The 23,189-nt window shown below is 34.2% G+C and overlaps 1 protein-coding gene across 1 annotated transcript in view; it reads right to left on the bottom strand.

Moving 5' to 3' along the window:
• Positions 1-18,541, bottom strand: part of LOC129220651 (NACHT domain- and WD repeat-containing protein 1-like) — a 38,604-nt gene extending 20,063 nt beyond the window's left edge. Inside the window, exons 1-5 of the mRNA XM_054855079.1 lie at positions 18,471-18,541; positions 9,080-9,242; positions 4,402-4,627; positions 3,740-3,908; positions 1,272-1,471 (exon numbers count right to left, since the gene is read on the bottom strand). Coding sequence (XP_054711054.1) covers positions 1,272-1,471; positions 3,740-3,908; positions 4,402-4,627; positions 9,080-9,147 — 663 coding nt within the window. The 5' untranslated portion in view covers positions 9,148-9,242; positions 18,471-18,541. The remainder of the gene's footprint in view (positions 1-1,271; positions 1,472-3,739; positions 3,909-4,401; positions 4,628-9,079; positions 9,243-18,470) is intronic.
• Positions 18,542-23,189: the final 4,648 nt, after the last annotated feature.

Here is a 23,189-nt window from a genome sequence, read left to right on the forward strand (position 1 = left end):
AGTTTTTTAGACTGGAAAAGTGGCGCCAAACTATTAGCTGAATTTTCCTCAACTTTGATTACCTCTCTGGTCGACAGAATTGTGCACGAAAGCCACAGTAGATGATAAAAACATTAATTTTTAGAAATTGCAAAATTATTGCATACACACATCACATTGGTTATAAAGATCTGTTTTTCAAAGCAGATGTGAGCTTATAAATGAGACATCCTTTTTTTTTTCATTGAAAAAGAGGTTGCCTTGCAGGCAGAGACACGTAACAATAATTTGCATATTTCATTGTTATTTCATTTTCAGCTTGAATTTCAATAAAAATATCCTCAAGAAGTGACCAGTTTCTTTAAACCTATGAAAAGTGGCTTGCTTGTAATTTAGAGCGTCTTTAGTTTCCCCGGAGAACAGCATTGGCCAAATTTTAGTATTGACACCCTTTCTCCTAAAAGGAACATGATCTCCAACCGTTTTCGCTGGATTTCCCTTAAACTCTGCCCACTGAAGATTCACATCTCTATAGTCCAATCTCGAAGAAAAAACGGTTCTCAAACTCTGCCTAAGTGCCACAAAATCAGTATTTCTAAAATTGAGCACAAACCTGAAATTCTCTACTATGTGCATATCAAATTTAATCCCAAACCTAATACTGTTGTGGTCACTATCTCCAATGTATTCCCCTACACATAACCCCTGAACAGAACCTTCCATGTTGCAGAAAACTAGATCCAAAATCACGTCCTGTCGAGTACCATGAGTTACAATTTGATCTAAGAAACAATCACCAATTACTTTCAAAAATTCCTCTTCTCTGCTATTACTGTGGTAAAAATTATTCCAATCAATTCCTGGAAAATTAAAATCTCCCATTATACCATGACAGTTGACATACATTGAAAAAGACATTGCACAATCTAAAAAGTTTCTGATATTTACTTAATCGCATTAAGCTTGGTTCTCTACACAACAAAATTTCCATTACAGCAATTTTTTTAAATAAAACAAGAGAACGTTATTATATGGCAAGAATGTGTCATCTGTTGGGGCAGGGGGCAAGAATGCATTCCCTGTTGTCATCTATGTCGCTAAGGTGAGATGGACAGGAAGTGCACATTATTTTAAAGTTTTTAAACAACAACTCTGAAGACACTAAATTTTACTTACATTTTTATACTTCATCTTATTGCGCTGCTCATTGATTGATGGAAGAAATACTGCAGACAGGAGAAGAGGAAAAAATAATAATAAAGTAAGAATTAGGTATTAATCCATAAACTTACTAAAGTTAGAAGTCTCCTTCTCGTTCTCCATTTTTCTAATGTATTCATACATATACTAGGTATACTGTGATCCACGAGACCTACACCAGGTATTCCCCAATGTAAATCTGTGACATTCAGTTCATATCCCTTTTCTGCAGTGTACCTCCTCAAATAAGGGAACACTCTTTCAATTAGTGCATCTCTTTCCACAACAGAATCTGGAAAAAAAGGAAAAAGATTTGAAAATCAGTCACATGCTTTGGATCTATTACAAGGCCTGGCTTTAATTTACATAAATACTTTTATTTCATATGTAAAATTAAAATGAACTGAAGGGCTAAAAATATGATTAACAGTTAATAAATATACCCACAATAATAACACAACTAAACACATCAAAAACACGCAGCTAAGGAGCCAATTATTTATAGTAGTTTAAAAAATTTGGTTCAAATGCAGTTATTCATATGTTGCTAAATTTCTCAGTACACAAGTTTTTTGAAATCCAAAAATGAAGTTACTCTTTTGAGTACTTAGTAGTACAATATAAGTATCAGAATATTTTTTTTTTTAATCTCTCTCTCTCTCTCTTTTTTTTTTTTTTTTTTGTCCCAATGAAGCTGATACTAACAGTTTAGGCTCCAAAGATTAAAGAACAATTCTCCCCCCCCCCAAGGAGGTTAACAGCAGTATCTGCAAAAATGAGTTTTTGAGAGGAATGAAAAGTTTCAGATTTGATAGTAATAATAGATAAATAATAGAATGAGAGATTTCCTTCATGCTTTATTCTTAGCTGAAACCAAATATGCAAGCTTGTTCAATAAAGTAAAAGCACAATTGAAGATAAAAATGCAAAAAAAAAAAAAAAATTGCAGATACTGCACTCTACCTTCAAACAGCAGATTTATAAAATTCCCGACTTAATTTTTGTTTTTATTCACAACTAAGGTCTCTCAATGGATTCAAAAGTGCATCAAACATGCAGGAAGTATTACCTCTTGCACGTTTGAATCTATTGGGCAAACCTGAAATCCTATTTTTTTTTTCAAATAGAAACCTTGAAGTGGTCACTACTGAAGCACTAGCCACTACCGGTGTGTTTACTTTAGTAATCATCATCTATTTTGAAACAATACAACCTTCTAATGAAAATTCCTCTTAAAAAAAGTAATTGTGAGAACAAATAGAAAGAAATAAAAAAGTGAAACAGCTTTGATGCTTCTCAAAACTTTTCATTTGAGTTTTCAAAACTAAAAATGAAGTAATCCATCCAAAAGAAAGCCTACATTTATACTTGTGCATTAAGTTGTGTCAGAAAAAACAACAAAGTTCCTAGGAAATTTAGCAGCTATTAAGTGAACATTAGTAAATTGAGTATAATGAATTTTATAAAGTGTAAAACACATTAAAATAACATTAATGAACTTCAACACTTACAGTTCAAATTTTTCATAAGCTTTACTTTAAGTCACTTCTTAATCCTTTAAATTAATACAACTTTATTAAATCTAAGCTTGTGTATTCAAATAAAATCTACGGCATCAAATATGTACATTATTTTAAAACCAAAACTTAGATGTTTCATAGTAAAAATCAACTGAAACTAGGCATTAAATACAAAACTAATGGCAGCCTGGCTAATGAGAAATGTCATAAGATTTATTTTTTCATTTGCACCAATTACAGTAAAAATACTTAATTTCTCAGTATAGTAGAATCAAGAGAGACAAAGCAATATCTACTTACGTTTTAAGCAACTTTTCCTATCCTCAGCAAATACAATCAATGGAAATGTAGTTACGAATTTTAAGTCATTATGGTGTCCAGTTCATAAATTGTTATTTCATGTTGTCATTATTTAATTATATTATTCTGAAATCTCATTTATGTTTGCAAGCAGATTTTCATTTAGTTGCAAAAAATAAATTGTGCAACTTACCCACATAGATTTCAGTAATGTCATTATTTTTTTTTATGAGTTGAAGAAGTCTTAATAAAAATACAATACAAAAAAAGTTGAAATTCTTAGCATTGACGCATCAAGTAAAATAACATAATTCAAATAAAAATAATAAACAATAAAATTTTCTTAAAACTGTTTCAAAGATACTAGGGTGGTTTTGAGCAAACAACATTCACACAAACACTCGAAAACAGCTAATAGATACCATAAAATAAAGTGAAAGGTTTACATAAATGAAGGTAAGAATAATAAAATGCCAAAAAAAGGTTCTTAATTTTTTTTTAATGTGAACCATTCAACTCTCAGTAATTTTAAAATATGTTTTCCCAATCGCAATAACTCCAGTATTTTAACAAAAATCTCAACATGCAACAAAACAATGCACTGGAACAAATACTTCAGGGAAACAATTAAATCTGTAGAAAATAATTCCTCTTATTCTGGTTTAAATTTATTAAGAATAGGAGGATGTTTTAATCCAGAGAAAGTTCATGTCAATTAAAATCAAAAACCAGACATTTACCATAAAAATCTGCAGCTATGTACAATGTAATCTCTTGGAGAGGAGGCAAAACTTCAATTTCGGCCACTCTGCCCAACAAAAGAGCCCGGACATGGTCAGGAAACTTTTGCAAATCAGGAAGACCAATGGCATCAAGAGATGGTGCATCTTTTATCAGTGGAGTTCCAGTCTAAAGAAAATTCGTATTAAAATGAGTGTATTATTCTTTTTTATAAATGCAAAGTGAAATTTTACGATGTTCTATTATAAATCAAGTGCAAATTTTAAATAACTAATAAAATGGGCAATGTTGGACTTTCAAAATGTTAGTTGAGCCATTGCAAAATATAAAGAACTTTTTTAAAGTCAGAATTTTTATTCTAGTCCAAACTTGTGTCTGATCTTAATGACACTATTATTTGAAAATAAAATATAAAGGAAGAACTAAGTCAGAATTTTTATTCCAGTCCAAACTTGTGTCTGATCTTAATGACACTATTATTTGAAAATAAAATATAAAGGAAGAACTAAGTTAAATAAAAGGCCAAGACTTTTGGAATTTGGTTAGACTTTTAAAGCTATGTTAATTACTTCGCCAGCAATTTGAAATCCCAGCAGGGTGATATATAAGTGAAGTTCAGTAAAATGAGGGATTACTGCAGTTCAATATAAAAGTTACATACCGTCCCTGGTGGAGGTGAACAAGATGATCCACCGGCGCTAATCGAAGAGAGAGCTGCATCCACAGGAACTTTGTGAGCTTGTCCAGAATCTACGGGGCTCTCTGCCTGCTCTGCCACAGGAGCTGGGGTGGAGTTAGGGTCGAAGGATGGACGCCTGGATGACGAAGGGGAACCTTTGCCATAGGGCAGACTGTCAGTCGAGCGACGACGTCCATCATACGGAGACCTGAAATATTAGAAAATGAATAAACAATATACAGGTTTCCCTCGTATAACAAGGTTAATTCATACTGTGCTAAATATCAAAACCATGCTATAAGATACTTTTTTATTTATTTATTTATTTAAACTATTTTTTTTAAATGCAATATACCAGACAGCCCAGTTATCACATAAAGAGACTGCAGTTTTGTTCTAATTAGAACTCTTCAGCATGGGCGCCCATATGCAAAATTGTAAGGGGGGGGGGGCTCAGACACTTTAATCATGCTTAGCAGGATATTTTCCCCATGGAAGCAGATTTCAGGACAGATTACAGTCATTAAAATTTGACATTTTTAATTACTTATTCGTTAATGGCTGGAGAACATATGTTTTTACACTTTGGCAAAGAAAAAAGAACTAAAAGCAAGGAAATTCTAATTTCTAAGGCCCCTTACCCCCTATATGGGCACCCTTGCTCTTCAGTCTGGATGAGTGAATAACCAAGCTGGAGGCAGATGTCATTTCATTGAAGCTAAGAGTCCAACAAACTGGTAGATAAAAGTAAATATTTGTCACTAGCGAGTGTCCGCAACATGGTGCAGTTCGACTCATGAATTGAAGGATGAGATGACATCTGCCTCCAGCTCAGTTATTCACAATTCCAGACTGAAGAGTTCTAATAAGAACGAAACTGCAGTTTCTATACGTGATAACCGGGCTGTCTGGTATATTGCATTAGTTCTGCCTTAGCCCTGGCTAAGAGGTGGTAACTTACTGCTGTTATTTCATTTATCTTTATGTACAGTGAATTCCTGTTACCAATAAACTTCAAGGGACCGTAATTTTTGTAAAATGAATTTCGTTATAAATGAATTCAAGTACTGTAATGGAAATTACATCAGGATTAAAAATTTATTTCATTGAAACAGATATTTTATTGTATTAGTATTCGTTTCAACAAGATTTCAAAATTAGCTCAGTAAATTTAGGCCTAAAAATAGGGTCGATGCGCCATAAATTTATAATTAGCTGAATTTTTCAGGATTAGTTCCTGAACATGTGTAGAACAAATCCTAAAAAGTCCCCTTAGTTCCCATGTGAGCTTCTATCCAAAATGGTGGATCAAAGATGGCCGCTTAGTACTTTTTGTTTTCCTTATAACTCGGTCAAAAATGAAAAATTTTCAGTTCTGAAAAAAAAACTGTAGGCTCTAGAAGTAATATTGTTTCAATACATAACTTAAAATAACCAATAAAAAATTTCTAACATTTGTTTTGATACAAAAAACTGAAATTTCTGTGTTCTATATAATATGCAGCAGAACAGAGATAAGCTTCTAAAATAAATAATTTTTTTAAACATTTTTAGAGTATTTTTTTAAAAATATTCTCCTTCATACATTAGTCAATAGTTGTTATTTTTCAGTTTAAAAAAAATGCTATGTATGTTTGAATTGGTGCTTGTGTTTTACCGACATTTCCCCATAAAAAATTATAAACATAATGATCTGCAAACTGTGTTTTTTTTTTGTTGTCTGAAATGCAAAATTTTCGGTGTGAAAATTCAATGCTGATCTGTTTAGCTGTTTGAAACTACCATAAATCGTAAATTGGCTTCAAGTTCCTTTTGTAATATTAAATGAATTTAAAAAAAAAAACTCACACACACACAAAAATCGTTCAAAACTTTTTTCTTTTTAATAAAAAGATCATTGTTATCTCAAAATAATATTTTTTGTACATTTTAGATTGCAAATAGTTACTCAAGAATGATTTTTTTTTAAATTATGTTTCCATATAATTATGTGACAATGGAAATTTCAGAACTGGTTAAACTTCAGAAGAAAAAAGGAGTTATTATTAATTAGAAATGAGCGTTCTGTTCCGTCTTCCTCAGTTTTTGACCAGGATGCTTCCGTCTTCAAATCAAACGATTATTTACAAGATATCTCAAATATGAATTATCCCCTCAACTACCCTCCATTCTTGGTTGGGTTTCTCTGTGAAAGGATAAAAATACAAGCGTGGCAGCTATCATTGAATTAGTAAAGCCTTTTGTTAAGCCACACACCACCAATCGCTTTATCCATTAAAGATGAAGGATTTTTTATGCATGCATTGGCATAGGACGAGTCAGACATATAATAAAAACATATTTCACAAATACTTCAGGTGTCTTCAGAAAAAACTTTTTATGTGAAGCTTCTAGGTTTTTAATGGATACGCTGATGCATTACCAACTAACACTGAGAAGAAACAAAGAAGGATGATGTCGAAAATGTCTGAGATTAATGCTTTTTGAAGAAAATGTAGTGGGAACGACTTTATAGTTTAAATTTTTGCAGAATTCTGAGAACAAATCAAGATTAATTCAAATTATGATGGAATACTTCCGATTAGAAGGAACGACTGCTGTACAAGTGGATAGGGAAGCCAATGTATTAATTTGCTCAATTGAGATAAAAACATGCCAGAACAGCTCCAGACCAGTCACAGTAATAGGTATTGATACAGATCTGCTCTCGATTCTAAGTGAAACAGGTATGTCTGGATCATCATTGTATTTCTTGCCCACAAACCAATTTAATACAAAGAAAAATGTTACAATATATTGAAAATACAGAAGTCTTGGGTGCCTTGAAAGATTCTCTTCTTTTGCTCCACACAGCCACAAGATGCGACTCCGACTCCATGTCAGCTATATTCAGAAAAGGTAAATCTTGAGCTTTCATGTTGCTAAAGGAAAATCTCAAACTGCTTTCGCTGATCTCACAGCTCAGTAGTTTCCAGCTTGATCCATCCACATAAGGTGACGCATATTGTAAAAGTGTTGCTGAAACATCTTTTTGGTGGGAGTAACACTTAATTCTCTAGACATTTTACGATACAACCGCTATAATAATTAAGTAATCAAAACTTCTTTATAATTTAAAGCTTGGGTGGAATGGTGAATACAATATGATTAATAATAAAATATAATTAATGGTGAATACAATACTGTTTCCCATATCAAATATAAATAATTGCTATATAGGTGCTGAAAACTGAATAAAATTAGGAGGGGCAGCAAAATCAAATGGGGGGGGGGATAATGGGGGAAAACGCTGGTCATGTTTTGATTCAAGGGCTCACTTTACATGAGAATCATCAAGAATAGTGTCAGATGCATTTTGAAGGGTATTTTTTGATGTACAGTGTAATGGGTACCCGGGTTATTGAATATAAGTATAAACATTTCAAATGCCAAAAAAACTCCCCCCCCCCAAAAAAAAAATGAGCTGATGTGTGCATCACATGACTTCCTTTTACTCCAATTTAATGCCATTTTCCCATTATTGACAATTTTAATGTAATTCAATAATTTACTCTCTAAATATCACCAACAATGGCCAAATCTATACCAGATTTAAAAATACAAAAAAAAAAAAAAAAGCCAAATTTGTCGCCAAGTTGGCGACCAAAAGACTGGGATATATCTCCAAGTGTCCACCAAATTATAACACCACTTGAGTTTACATCGAAATTAACAATGATTTCCCTCCAAAAAGGTGCAAAAGACCCCCTTAGAAACACCCGAATGCAACCAAAAGAGAAGGTGCACAACTAGACCCCACTAGGAGTCCACGTACCAAATTTAAACTTTCTAGGACATACCGTTCTTGAGTTATGCGAGATACATACACACATACGCACACATACGTACATACAGACGTGACGAGAAAACTCGTTGTAATTTACTCGGGGATCGTCAAAATGGATATTTCGGGTGTCTGTATGTTCCTAAGGCATATATCCACGTGTGGTCGAGTCAAAAAAAAAACCAACATTCATTCGGGGGTGAGCAAAATAAAAATTAAGGCCAATTTTTGAGTGAAAATTTTTTTGCGAAAACAATATTTCCTTTTTTGTAAAAGGAAGTAAAAATGTTTCTGAAAACACTGTTACAACTTTCTTCAGTTCAGATTCATGTAAATAACAAGGACTAAAAGCAAAATCACCAAGACTTAGTTACAAAGGGTAAAAATTATGATAAAAGCCCCAAATAGGCACCAGGTCATTGATGCTAGGGTTAAATAGGTACAATAATGAAATAATACATAACTGAATTTACAGTAAAGAAGAGTGATAATTTAAAAGCTTTTACCATTAGACATTTCAAACATAGCAAATAAGAACCAAGACACGGAACAAAAATAATGCTCTGCACTTCCTTAAAATGAATCACAGCAGTTGAGTTCTAAAAAGTATTTACGTTTATGATTTCAACTTTCAACGCATATGAAAAATTAATATTACATAAGAAAGTTCGTACCAGCATTAAAACCTTAATTTCAAACTATTAAATTTGAAAAACTGAATAAATAAACTTAAGGTCAGAATTTTAACTGGAATTTTGAAAAAAAAAAAAAAAAAAGAATTATAATAAAAAACAATACTTAAAAGACCTTAACTAATTATGCATACAAAATACTTACTGTCCACTCTGAGCATTTTTATTGTCTTTATCTTTTTTCTTTTGGGCAGAGGAGCAGCTACTTCCCATGATGACGTCAGACGACGACGAACAATCAGGAATATTTCAGCATGAAGTAGGCTCGAGCAACTATGAAGAGCCTCATCATAGCTTGGTAGAGAAAGCTGTGTAAATAAAAAGAAAGTTTAATACAACATTGTAGCAATCAATGTTCAAAATCTCTGGTGGTCCCACACCAGTTATGGCCCCAGCTGTGGGGGGGGGGGGTGTCTAAGCAGGGTTTGTTGATTGAAATCATGATTTAAATCAAGTGATTTTTTCAAAAAAATCATTGATTTAAATCAATTGATTTGAATTAAGTGACTTTTTTTTAACAAAATCATTAATTAAAATCAGTTGATTTTACTTTTATAAATTATTTCTGCATTTTTAGGACGTATTGCTCTAAATGTAACTATACTGCATTATACTATCTTAACTTTCACAGGCAAAACGACATAGATCCCTCCTTCTGTGTGTGTAACATTTTCACTTAATTGCTTTCACTACAAAATTAGTTTAGAACAAAATAAAAATTTTGAGTTTTTCTTATACACACCATGATTAATATAGTTCAGAAAAGTAATTGTTCAACATATTATTTTACACCAAAAATGTACATGACAATCGAAACTTTATCTTCAAGCAAACCATAAAACAAAATCACATCTTATCTAAGCATTATAACGTTTTTATAAATCTTAAAATATCATTGAATAGTTAGAAAACTTATCTTAATTTTAAAAGTAAGTTGAATGGATTCATCTATTGCATGAAATATAATATGCTTATTAATGGAAAGTAATTAATATCTATAAATCTTTGAACATTTTAAAAAAATCAAAAATATCTGATTTAAATTTAAAAAAATTTGACTTTTTTGATTTTTTTAAAAAATAAAAAAAAAACAAACCTTGCAAGTTTTGAAAAATATAAAGCTGAAATGCATTTTTAAAACTAAAAATTTGAAAATTTTTGCGGGATAAAACCCAAGACCCCGCTTTTTACCACTCTTATCTGTTTTTTGTACATTAGGCGACTGAAAATTTTGCTATAACACAAATGAAGTTGTTTCTGAATTGCATGAATTTCATGTTTATATTTTTCTTTTCTTTTGCATCTGTAGGACGGAGGGGGGATGACACCACAAATTACCACCCTAGGTGTCACCCATGCTAGGTACGCCACTGCAAAATGTATGTTCTCTGATTAATGCATCTTAAAATAATTTAATTAAAACAAACAAAACATTTTTTCTTAATAAATTGCTACATGCACATTATCTGTCAGAGAAGTCAACATGTCTTGTGTTATAAGGGGTAGGTAGTGGCACACATGGACTTAGGTGCTCTTCCCTGCAAGATTCAAAAGTACGCCCTAACTTATACTCACCACAAAAAATTTAATTATAATATTGAACAAAAAAGGTTTTTTAAAGGGGGCAACACAATCTTCTGGTGTCATTCTATTGAACAAGGAAAGCTGTTTAATGTTAGGTTTGTTGTGTATATTTTTACATTTTGAGAAAGAAGATTTGCTTTTGTAATTAAGTGTTGATAAACTTGAAAGGAGTGACAGAGAGAGAGAGAAAAATCGCACTTGAGATCCCAGTATGGGATATGTCCTCCCCTTGCTGCAATCGTTGTTTGACATCGTCTCTCCATGCTAAGAACCAGATTATCCAGGAGTTCTTAGGGTAAACGTCTCCATTCCTCCTTGAACGCATCTTTCAGCTGATGGGTGTTACCAGGAGGATACTGTCGTGTCGCAAGACGTCTCCCTAATGCATCCCACACATGCTCTATGGGATTTAGATCTGGAGAGTAAGCTGGCCAATCGATTAGTCTGATGTCTTCACTTTCCAGTAGCTCTTGAACATTAGCAATATGGTGTGGCCGAGCATTGTCATCCATAAAAATGAAGTCTGGTCCAATGGCCCCTCGGAACAGACGCACATGGGCTAGGATTACCTCCTTGCAGTAACGATCTCCAGTTACAGAACCTCGGACGAAGATTTGAAGCTCAGTCCGCCCGTTCAACATAATGCCACCCCAGACGAAAACTCCAGGTTCACCGTAACGATCTCTTTCCGCGATGTTATTGGGATGAAATCAAGCTCCAACCTCTCTCCAGATCAACTGATGTTGAGAATCGCTTATAGCACTAAAACGACTCTCATCTGTGAAGAGGATACGACTCCATTGATGAGGTGTCTAGGTTTTGTGTTCTCTGCACCACTATCAACAGTGCCGCCGATGGCTAACTTTTAAAGGTATGCAGCCTTCAGGACGTCTAGCAAATAAGCCACCTTTGTGGAGGCATCTGGCCACTGTAAATCTTGATACTTGTCGTCCTGTGGCTGTGCACAGTTGCTGAGATATGGCGCTCACTGACTGAAAACGGTTTCTTTTTGCCTGTATGACAATGTTACGGTCATCTCTTGGTGTTGTTTTCCTTGGACGGCCACCACCAACCTTCCGAACAGCTATACCAGTAGTTTTAAAGACATTCCAAGCACGAGAAACAACACTTTTGTTGATCCCAAACACTTTGACGACACTGGTCACACTACGCCCCTCCTCAAGCTTCCCAATCATTCTTCCTTGAGTAAAGTTGTTTAAATGATTTCTTGAAGACATGTTTCACAAAACAAGTCACTTGCACTTGCAGCGAATGTTTTTAACTATGCTTTCTTCATCCTTTTATCACAGCTTTGACCTGCGCGCGCCGACCCTCAAGTTTTACGTACCCTTATATCACCTATGACGTTTTATTTCTAAAATTTGTATACAAAGTCTTTCTACTGAATTACGTGCATATTGTACTGCAATTTCATGGCTATCTTATACTTTGTTGAGGAGCTGTGGCCGAAAAATCACTTGTTGCTTAAGTTTTGCACACCAGTGTAGGTTAGTGTATTTTATGTTTAGATAAATGTTTCTGGTGTGAGCTGTTTGATAATATCTTTAAAATCAAAACTAGTTAGCTGCATTATGTAAATTTTGTTTAAGACAAATGAGATGTTTAATAAACGTAAAATGCTTATAAATTTATTTAGAAACATTATTTTATGCAAAACCTCATTTTGTTTTAGATCAGTCACACCGTATGCGGACCAATATACATCTTCATGCTTGCAGGTCTACAAAAACTAGCCACTTTTTCTTCAGGGGATTTTTTTTTCCAGGATTTTAAGCTTAATTACTTCTACTAATACTTACATCCATTCAAAAATCATGTCCGCAAGTCAATAACAATTTGTGTATTTGTTCTGCTTAAAAATTGAAGTTACAGTAGAACCTCGATTATCCGAGGTTTTTGTTAACCAAGCCGATAATGAAGTCTCTTTTTCAAAAAAATAATGTAAATTTAAGAAAATGAGGAATTTTCAATTTGAAAATGTAAAAATATTTTCTGGAAATGTGTGTGTTTGTTTTTTAATGCAACTTTCAATATTTAACTTGAAATTGCTAAAATAATTATATTGACTTTTTAAAATGTACAACAAGTTATTTTCCATTTTAGTTTCTTTAACTGTAAAACATTACTTTTTATCTGTCCATCTTTTATAAATATTCTATCGTATTTTTAATTAATACAATTTACGATCCTTACAAGTTTTTATATAAAGTTTCTATTAACCGAGAATTCCAACATTCGAGGCTCCTGAGGTCATTATTAGCTTGGATAATCGAGGTTGTACTGTATAATTATTTAAGTTCTGCAAAGAGAAATTTCATATACAGACTGCAGCGTAAAAATAGAGTGACATGAAACATTTTTGTTTTTCATGATGGTTTGACTTAAACCATATATTATGCAGAGTTACACAATTATCATTTTTCACCATCTCCATTCCTCCCCCTCCCCAGATCACTGTAACAGGGACTACCAAAACAGACAACCAGAATAACCCAAAAGTGTTGAAGCACAGTTGCGAGCTTCAGACTTAGTAAGCATTACAAAATGTAAGCTTATACTACTAAAAACAAATACTTAATTGATGCAAATTGCAAAAAATTTTGAATTTGACACAGCATTTTAACTTAGCGCCTGTGATGCAGGGAGTGTTTTTTGCTGCTAATTTGATAAGTGTTTTTTTACTATAATTTTTCATTATTACTGTCTAGTTTTAGGTTTTTTTACTTCACTTTATCATGTAATTTAGTTTTATTGTGTTTTGGGGGCTCATTTTTGCTGTTATTGTATTCTTGAAGTGTTTTTGCATTTTTTGGAGCTAAGCCTAACATGTGGTGATCTCCTGGTTTTTGATCTTGTGTGCTTTATTGGGTGTAGTAACTCTGTTTATTTACTGCTGTTTTTAGTATTTATTCTGTGTTTTTTTGCATTTTTATCTTACTGTTTTGCCTTTTGGAACATATTCACTGAGTAGAAATGGGTGTTGTATGCATTATGAAAGAGGTAAAGAGTGGGAAGGGGGACAGGTGGATCTCTTGTGATCTATGTCATATGTTCTGCCTGTATAAGGGGGAAAATGAGTCTGTTTTTGAAGAGGATTATATTTGCACTAAATGTGCTGAACTCTCAGACTTAAGACTTAAGATGCTAGTTTTGGAAGCCCAGTTAGCATTAGGGTGTAAGCCAGTTGTAGAGGGTATAAATGTTCCAGAGATTCAGGGGGAAGTTTCAAATGAGGAGTTAGATTGGGAAACTAAGGGTGTAATTTTGGGGGACTCTATGGTAAGGGAGGTGGGTAACACAGTTGGGAGAGTAAAGCGTAAGGTGGCTAGGTGTTGTTTACCAGGGGCTCGGGTAAAAGACGTTAATATGGTTGCTGAAAAGAAGGGAGTATTGAATAAGGAGGACATGGTTACTTTGTGGGTGGGAACAAATGATGTAGGCCACAGTAAAAATGAGGAGTTTTCTAGGGAATGGGAATCCCTGTTGGATAAAGCAACCAGCTTTTCGACAAATGTCCAAGTGGTTGGTTTGCTTCCCAGGTATGGAGTGCATAGGAGCTGGCTAAATCAACGTGCGAGGTGTATGAACTTGCTACTGAAGTCAATTTGCGAAAAGCGCAGTATCAGGTTCATTGATGTATGGAGTCATTGTAAACGGGATTGGATTGCTAGGGATGGCCTGCATCTGAGCTCTACAGGGGTCAAAATGGTTAGTGGATTAATTTTAAGGGCTTTGGAGTCAAAAAACTAAGTTGGAATGGGGGGCATGGTTCAAGCACCAGGTATCGAGAGAATGATATGTTTTTGGGTATTGCTAGAAATGGAAATAAAGTGACAAACAAGAGTAGTAATGTTAACAATTGTAATTTAGGAAATTTCAGGGTGTTAAATAAAAGCAACTTAGGCATGCTTAAAGTTTTCTATACCAATGCTCGCAGTATTAGGAACAAGATGGATGAATTGAAAAGCATAGTTATGGATGAGAAGTTGGATGTTATCGGAATTACAGAGACATGGGCTACCGAATCTGATGCAGAGTTATTACATATTGCTGGGTATAATTTATTCAGACAGGATAGAGTAGGTAAAAGAGGTGGTGGGGTTTTATTTTATGTTAGAGACAATTTTATTTGCAATGAATTGGTCATAAATGATAAGCCTACTGATATTGATATGGTTTGCCTGGAGTTGATGAGCAGTAAGGGCATAAAGCTACGCTTTGGAAACATTTATAGGCCACCTAATTCAAACCAGGGACAAGATGAACAGATGTACCGTATTATTAGTGACATGTCCAGTAAGGGATCCGTTATCATAATGGGGGATTTCAATTTTCCGGGTATTGATTGGAATAATTTTTATCCTGGTAATGGCAAAGAAGAGGAATTTTTAAAAGTAATTGGTGACTGTTTCTTAGATCAAGTTGTAACTCAGGGAACTCGAGAGGAGGCCATTTTGGATCTAGTTTTTTGTGACATAGGTAGTTTTGTTCAGGGGTTGAGTGTAGGGGAGCATATTGGAGATAGTGATCATAACAGCATTAGGTTCCGGGTTAAATTTGAAGTGTGCAAAGATGATAATTTTAGGTTTGTGCCCAATTTCAGAAACACCGATTTTGTTGCACTTAGGCAGAGCTTGAAAGAGGTTTTTTCGTCAGGGTTGGAAAATAGCGACGTAGATCAGCAGTGGACAGAATTTAAGGATAAACTTGCTAAAACCGTTGGGGACTATGTTCCATTTAGGAGAAAAGGTGTTAGTACCAAAATTTGGCCCATGTGGTTCTCCAGGGAGACTAAAGAAGCTCTTAATTATAAGCAAGCCACTTTTCGTAAGTTTAAAGATACTGGTCAGAGTGCGGAAAGGCTCCAGTATGGTAAGGCAAGGCGAAATTTTAAGTATTTGGTACGGATTCAGAAAAGGGAATTGGAGCAAAGGCTGGCAGATGACATTGATGGGAACCCTAAGAGGTTTTTTGCTTACGCTAATTCTGGGAAAGCTCGAAACAGTCAAATTGGGCCTTTGGTTGATGAGCATGGAAATTTAATCCAAAACGATAGGGATATTGCAAATGTTCTAAATAACTTTTTTTCCAGTGTGTTTAACGATAACTGTATCTCAACAGTTGACACTAACAAGACACAAGCTATTATACAGCTTGAGGATTTTGTATTTTCCAGGGAGGAGGTTTTATTTCATTTGAAAAAGATTAAAGCAACTAAAGCTCCGGGACCTGATAATATTTATCCAAAAATTTTAGTTGAATGTGCAGAGGAATTAGTGGATGTTATTTTGAATATTTTCAATGCTTCTTATAACTCAAGGACGGTGCCAGAGGACTGGAAGCTGGCTAACATAATGCCACTCTTCAAGAAGGGGTCTAAAGGTATTGCTGGGAATTATAGACCTGTAAGTTTGACTTCGGTGATTTGTAAGATTTTCGAAACTTTGATCAAAATTAAGATCATGATGTTCTTAGAGACTAATAGTCTGTTGACTAGTTTGCAGTATGGTTTCAGGAAAGGTAAATCCTGTACTACTAATTTATTGCATTTCTACGACAAGGTTACCTCAGCTTTAGATAACAAAAAATGTGTGGATGTTGTTTATATTGATTTTCAAAAAGCTTTTGACAAGGTACCGCATGTTGCTCTTCTCAGCAAGTTAGCTGACATTGGAATAGGAGGAAAAACTTTACTTTGGGTTAGAAATTGGCTTACTGGTAGGAAGCAAAGAGTAGTTGTGAGAGGAAATCATTCTAATTGGAGTGATGTTTTAAGTGGGGTTCCTCAGGGATCAGTTTTAGGGCCTCTTTTGTTTATTATATTTATGAATGACATCAATGATAATATTTCTGGAAGCATGAATTGTTTTGCTGACGATGTAAAAGTTATGGGGATTGTCGAAAATGAAGAACAAGTAAAACAGCTGCAAGAGGATTTAGATCATATTACTAAGTGGGCAGATAAATGGGGTATGGCAGTTAATGTAGGGAAATGTCAAGTGCTACACTTAGGTCATGGAAATAAGCGTATGAGATATCGTTTACAGGGTTCAGTCATAAATCAGGCAGAAAATGTTATGGATCTGGGTGTCTTTATAAATCAGGACTTCAAGTTTAGTCAACAGTGCAGTATTGCTAGTAACAAAGCCAACAAAATGCTTGGGTTCATCAATAAATCTATTTCAAACAAATCTAAGAAAGTTCTTCTGCCTTTATATAGGAGTTTAGTAAGACCTCATTTGGAGTATGCTGTTCAGTTTTGGTCGCCTTATCTGAAGAAAGATATTTTTGTATTGGAAAGGGTTCAAAGAAGGGTAACTAAATTAGTAAGGAGACTCTCAGATTTAGATTATGATACCAGACTTAATAGGCTTAACATGTATAGCCTGGAGCAAAGGAGAGTCAGAGGGGACATGATTCAGTTATTTAAATTTATCAAAATGAAAGATGTAAATGGATTAAATTTTTGCGGGGAAAGCAGGACAAGGGGTCATTGTTTTAAGCTATTTAAATCTCAGGCTAACTTGGAAATCAGGAAAAACTACTACTTTAGCAGGGTCGTGGGCACTTGGAATAGCTTACCGGAAGAGGTGGTAATGAGCAAGGGAGTGGATAGCTTTAAGAGGGCCATTGATCTTCATTGGGGACTAATTAATTGACTAGGACCAGCCTAGCTGGGCCCAGTGCCTGTTGCTGGTCGTCACATTTGTATTTGTATTTGTATTTGTATTATGTTACATTTTGGGAAGAAATAGCATTTTTAATGTAAGCAAACAAAAATGAAAGTATCATTTGTGCTGAAGCATTGGATAAACAAAAGCTGTGTTAAATATGTTGCAGATAAAAATATATAAATCACTCTTAAATTTGTCAGCTAGGTCAAAATTATTATCTTAAATTTGAAAACTTATTAAAGAAGTTTTATTAAGCAGTTAAAATTTAATGACAAACTTAAAGATTTTGAGTGAGCATCCCAAAATGAATGCAGTAAATAGTAAAACATACTAAATTAAAAGTCAAGTAATATTGTTTTTTAGTCAACACATGGTACAATAAACAATAAAAGTATTTAACTAAAACTTAGTTTTACCAGTTTGAACATTTCAATGGGAATACATTTAAACTCAAAATTTATTTTATGAATTTTTTTTTTCAAATTATAAATTCAACAAAATAATAAATAAACAAATAAAGTAACTGAAACAAGTTTTGTACACAATTACGCATCCGATTTTTGGAATTTAAATAAAAATTGTTTAGAAAACTGAAGCTGTCATTAACATTCCAGGGCAAGAAAGATGCCGCAAATTTTTGACCCAAAAAGAAGTTCATTTTTTGAACTAAATGACAAAAATATAGCGTGAAACTTAATTACCAAACGAGAAAAAACATATTAATACTGAGAAAAACATGTTGATACTGAAAATTTTTTTTAGCAGGTGTAATTAATGCAGTGACAAACCGAATTATTTTTTCAGCTTTAAAGGAAAGCTAAAAAAGCATATCAGAGTTCATTCACAAAACCAGAATCTTTCACAAATTACACAATTATGCCCTAATTATCCATTAAAACATTAAAAAACATTAAAAAAACATTAATGTAGTAAAATGTTGAAGAAGTCACTGCATTAAATTAAAAAAAAAATAAATTAATAAAAAATAAATCACATGCGCAGAAGAATACTATTTTATAATAATCGAAATAACAGTTTCACACAAATATAGAATTTCAATAGGAAGAATGCAGAAAATGTACAGCAAGAGTTATTTGATAGATCGCCGGCACATAAATAGCAATAAAAAATATCAACATTCAATGTCACTTCAAATTTAAGTTACCTCGCAAGACACAAGACCACTGGAGTCGCCAATTTTACTGGCGAATACAAAATGAACTAGATTATTTACAATATTACCATAAATGAACTCACAAAAACTCCTAGAAAGCTCTAAGCAAGAAAATTTAGGATTACGACCGCCTTCGACTGACTGCACCTCCAGCCGGTATTAAACCGCCATATTAGAAATGAGAGGAAATCCGATGCGCGCGCATTTATTCGCAGAAGCGACCGACGCTGCTTTCCGAACGATCGATGGAATGAAAGGCTCTGTATTTTTGCACAGACCGTTTTCGGGAAATAAGCACCTGCTTCAAAAGAAATACCAATTAAATCAAAAATAAATAAACAAAAAAAAAGTACAGTTCGAGAAAGAGAAAAAAACTAAAGTAATTTCCTTGCAATATAGGCTATTGAAAATTATTCTATTTTTAGTTTATCCATCTACGAGAAAAGATATGAAACGAAAAAATGAAAACGAAACAAAAAGTAAAAGATAAAATTTTACGAAAAAAAAATTCAATTAAGCAAAAAGAAAGAAACAGAAGAAAGAAGATTAACGAAAAACGAACACTTAAAAAAAAAAAAAAAGCTTCCAATCAAGGAAAGGTATTTTAGACAATTTGTATACAAACATGAAAAAAATAATGGATTTATATCTTACTAGCGGTACCCGCACGGCTTTGCACGTAGTAGAATATTAAAAGGTCATTTGGTTCGCCTGAACATATAGTTAACGTCTACTGGGCGTTAAAGGTTTTTTTTTTTTTTTTTCAGAAACCATCAAAAACCTTAGAAATATTTTTAAAGATGAAGCAAGCTCAAAAGCAAAAAGAGACTTTTTTTTTCAAAATTAAGCGCTAAATGAAATATTTCTTCCCCATAGGATCAAATTAAAGCGAAAAATGGACTTAAAATTGGAACAGAAAAAGAAGAAACACGAATTTTCAAAAGTACGCTTCGAGGTGCACACCCCTATACTTCAAATTAATTTTGTGCAAAATTTCATGAAAATCGGCAGAATGGTCTAGGTATTATGCGCGTCACAGACATCCAGACAGAGATCCAGACAGGCCCGTGCCAAGACTGATCGGCGCCGTCGTACACATGTCTTTTGAGCGGTATACGCCCAAAATGTCGCGGCCAAAATGTCGCGGGCCAAAATGTCGCGGCCAAAATGTCGCCGTCCCAAAATGTCGCCGTCCCAAAATGTCGCCGTCCCAAAATGTCGCCGGTCCAAAATGTCGCCGTCCCAAAATGTCGCCGGTCCAAAATGTCGCCGTCCCAAAATGTCGCCGGTCCAAAATGTCGCCGTCCCAAAATGTCGCCGTCCCAAAATGTCGCCAGTCCAAAATGTCGCCGGTCCAAAATGTCGCCGTCCCAAAATGTCGCCGGTCCAAAATGTCACCGTCCCAAAATGTCGCCGTCCCAAAATGTCGCCAGTCCAAAATGTCGCCAGTTCACAATGTCGCCGGCCCAAAATGTCGCCAGTCCAAAATATCGCCGGTTTAAAATGTCGCCAGTCCAAAATGTCGCCGGTCCAAAATGTCGCCGGCCCAAAATTCGCTAGTTCAATTGGTACGAAAAATTTAAATGTACGTCGATGCTTTTCAGCATAAAAGTTGCGAAAGAATATTAATTGCCTTTCAAAGTAAGTTCCTTCAAAAATTCCAAACGTTTTCTCCTGTCTTAATTCGTAAGCATCAGATTAATTCCAGAAAATTAATAGTTTTCAGAAAAACATACGTTTTTCTGTATACTATTAAGAACGTAAACATGCGAAAGGCTGCTGCAACGGATTTCTCTTTCTCGTTTAATCTGATTAATAATGATACTCAAGATGTAAAGCAAAGGATCAAGATGTAACGCAAGGATTCAGACAAAAAATTGGTATGGAAGTAAAACGAAACTGTTCTAAAGGCGAATGAAAGAATAGTGAGGCGCTATGTGAATATGGCAAGAGAATAGGCGGTTTGTATTTTTTGGCGTAATGAAGTAAAAACAAATAACTCCTTCACTCTAGCATATTATTACCTTAGCGACAAGTCAGTAATTTAGGGGATCAGGCGGAATGGCCCCCGACTTTGAATTTTTTTTATATATACAAGTGGAAGTGCTTTTTATAGCAATCCTATGAAATTTGCATTGGTTATATGCCCGTTATCCTCCCTCTCCCCTTTCACTAGAAAAATTCGAAATCACGGGCCAGGGTGGAAATCAAGTAGAAAGGTATCTTAATGAAATTTAATTTTCTCATAGATTTTTTAACATCACCCTAAGAACTGTAAAAAAAAAAAAAAAAAAACTAGGTTTTCAGTGAGATATACGTTGGTTAAAGTAAGATCAAAACTGTTCTGAGACTTTTTCTGGAAATGAAACTGAAGAAGTTTAACAAGACTGCTCGAGACCTTCCTCTGAGAGGACATTTGTATGTCCTTTGCGACCGGGATTTTGGGACAGCAAAACAAATGTTTAACAGAGATGACAGATTATTGCCGTGGAAACTCTGTCTTATGAGTAAAATTCTGAAATTACGTCGAAATCTTCACCGTCAAATCTTTTGAAATCAATGAAACCCGTAATTGCTAAAACAGGTGTCTTTCACACAGATTTTTGAAAAACGACTCTACGCGATGACAAATATTTTCAATTCTCAACATTCATGAAATTTATATATCCGATAGAACATCAAGGGGGACAATTTCAGAACAGCTATTTTATTAGAGGTTTTCAAGAGGATACTTTCATGCTTGCGAAGTAGCGCTTGTCAGCTGAATCACATTTTCCAATTTTAAATAGAAAAGAAAAAATTTCACAATGTAGGGTGAAATAACTGATATCAATGAGATTATTCAGATCAATTTTGACCTAGACTATAGTGCCTAGAAAGAGTAGTGTGCCGATCGGCGGGGAAAAAGTGAGGTCAGATCTGAGGAAAATCCAGGTGGCGCTGCACTCGAGTAGTACGTTATGCTCCTCAATCAGACTCGTTTTAAATCAGCGATTGCATGCTGATTTCGCAGTTTAAAAACCCCGTTTTTCGGATTAAACTTATTTCTGCGCAAAAGACAAATTCTGTAATAAGTGCTAATTGTTACATGGGTGTTCGTTTATTTTTTGAAGCATATAAAATTACCGTATTACCTTATTAAAAAAACTACCTTACTTCAATGAAAAGTAGACTATAAGGGCCCATTCATTAAATACGTAAGGGTCCCAAGGGGGAGGGGGGTTGGAAAAGCCTCTACGTACCCTTACTTGGGGGGAGGGTCAAACTCATTCTTACATAATATTTTCCAAGTCGATATTTCACATTAGACATTGCGCGGTCAAGTGATTTGGCAGAGATTATGTTCCATTTGCGTCTGGAAGGTAAGAAACGTGTTAGGATGTTTTTTTATTTGTTTTACAAAGAATTTGCGTACGGCATGTTTTATTTGTAATTAATATTACATCAAAAAAAAAAGTCGAAAAAACATTCAGTTTAGATTTTTTTCAGTAACTATTTCTTTACGCAAAAGGTTTAATTTAATAATGTGAATTTAATAACGATTCCAGTGATGTAACGATTCAAGATTTGTTATTTTATCATTTTGAAAAACGAAATGGAATCTTACATAAGAATGGGGGAGGGGGGGGGGGTGAAAATTCTTACGTACCCCTACATGGGGGAGGGAGGGTCAAAAATTGCCAAAATCATCCTTACGTAATTAATGAATGGCCCCTAAGTATTCAATAACAGCGCGTCTCTTATTTCTCTACTAATAATAAAGCCGAGTCTCTCTGTCTGGATTTCTGTCCGGAATTCTGTCTGGATCCCTGTGACGAGCACAGCGCCTATACCGTTCGGCCGATTTTCATGAAATTTAGTGCAAAGTTAGTTTGTAGCATGGGGGTGTGCACCTCGAAGCGAATTTTCGAAAATTCGATTTTGTTCTTTTTTTATTTTTAAATTTTAAAAACAGTTTCCGAAGCAGAATTATCATAAGATGGACGAGTAAATTACGAAATTATCCTGACGTGGAATCGTAACATGGGAAGAGCGAATGAACATAGCCAATTGGCGAGAAATTCATCATCCATTATTTGTAAATATACAGGCTAATCAAATGACCTTTTAATTTTCTCCTTCGGACGAAGTCGTGCGGGTACCGCTAGTTACAAAATAAAACTGCTTCTAAATTCTTGAAGCTAATTAAAATTATCGGGGCTTCTCAGTCTGAGTCGAAGAACAGGATAATCTACTTTTACACCTTTGACCAAAATAGTAGCATTGATTTGTAAATTTTCTTCTACTTCAATAATGATCTTTTTATCGTCAATATTATTTTCCACATAATTTTCATTATATACAAAAACTACAATATTTGGAGATTTCTTAAATTTCATACAAACCCAATATTCGTTTTAGGCAAATTAATATGAACAATTTCATCTATAATAGATTTATACGTGGTTATTTCAGTTTCATCTGCGGAAAGATCAAGTTTTATTTTTTTCAAACAGGGAACATTTTTCTTAACTGCATAATTCCTGATGGACCTTTGCTTTGGTATTTTTTTAGTAAAGTATGTTGGCAGATTTGGGAAAATTGTCGTAATTGCCTCGTCTTTTAAAAAAAGTTTTCCCCGGGGAATCAAAACTTCCTCACCATTTATAATATGCTCATTTTGCGTTTCAATAAAATGTTTTTCGAAATGCAGAGCACAAATTGAGCAATATTTATCAAAAACTTTATCTAACCTGGGAATTAACGAGTTCCACTTCTTTAGTTTTTCTTCACTGCTGGAGCTTTAAAAAGCGAAACTTTTT

Source organism: Uloborus diversus, chromosome 4, assembly GCF_026930045.1.
Source record: "Uloborus diversus isolate 005 chromosome 4, Udiv.v.3.1, whole genome shotgun sequence".
NCBI classification, from domain to species: Eukaryota; Metazoa; Arthropoda; class Arachnida; order Araneae; family Uloboridae; genus Uloborus; species Uloborus diversus.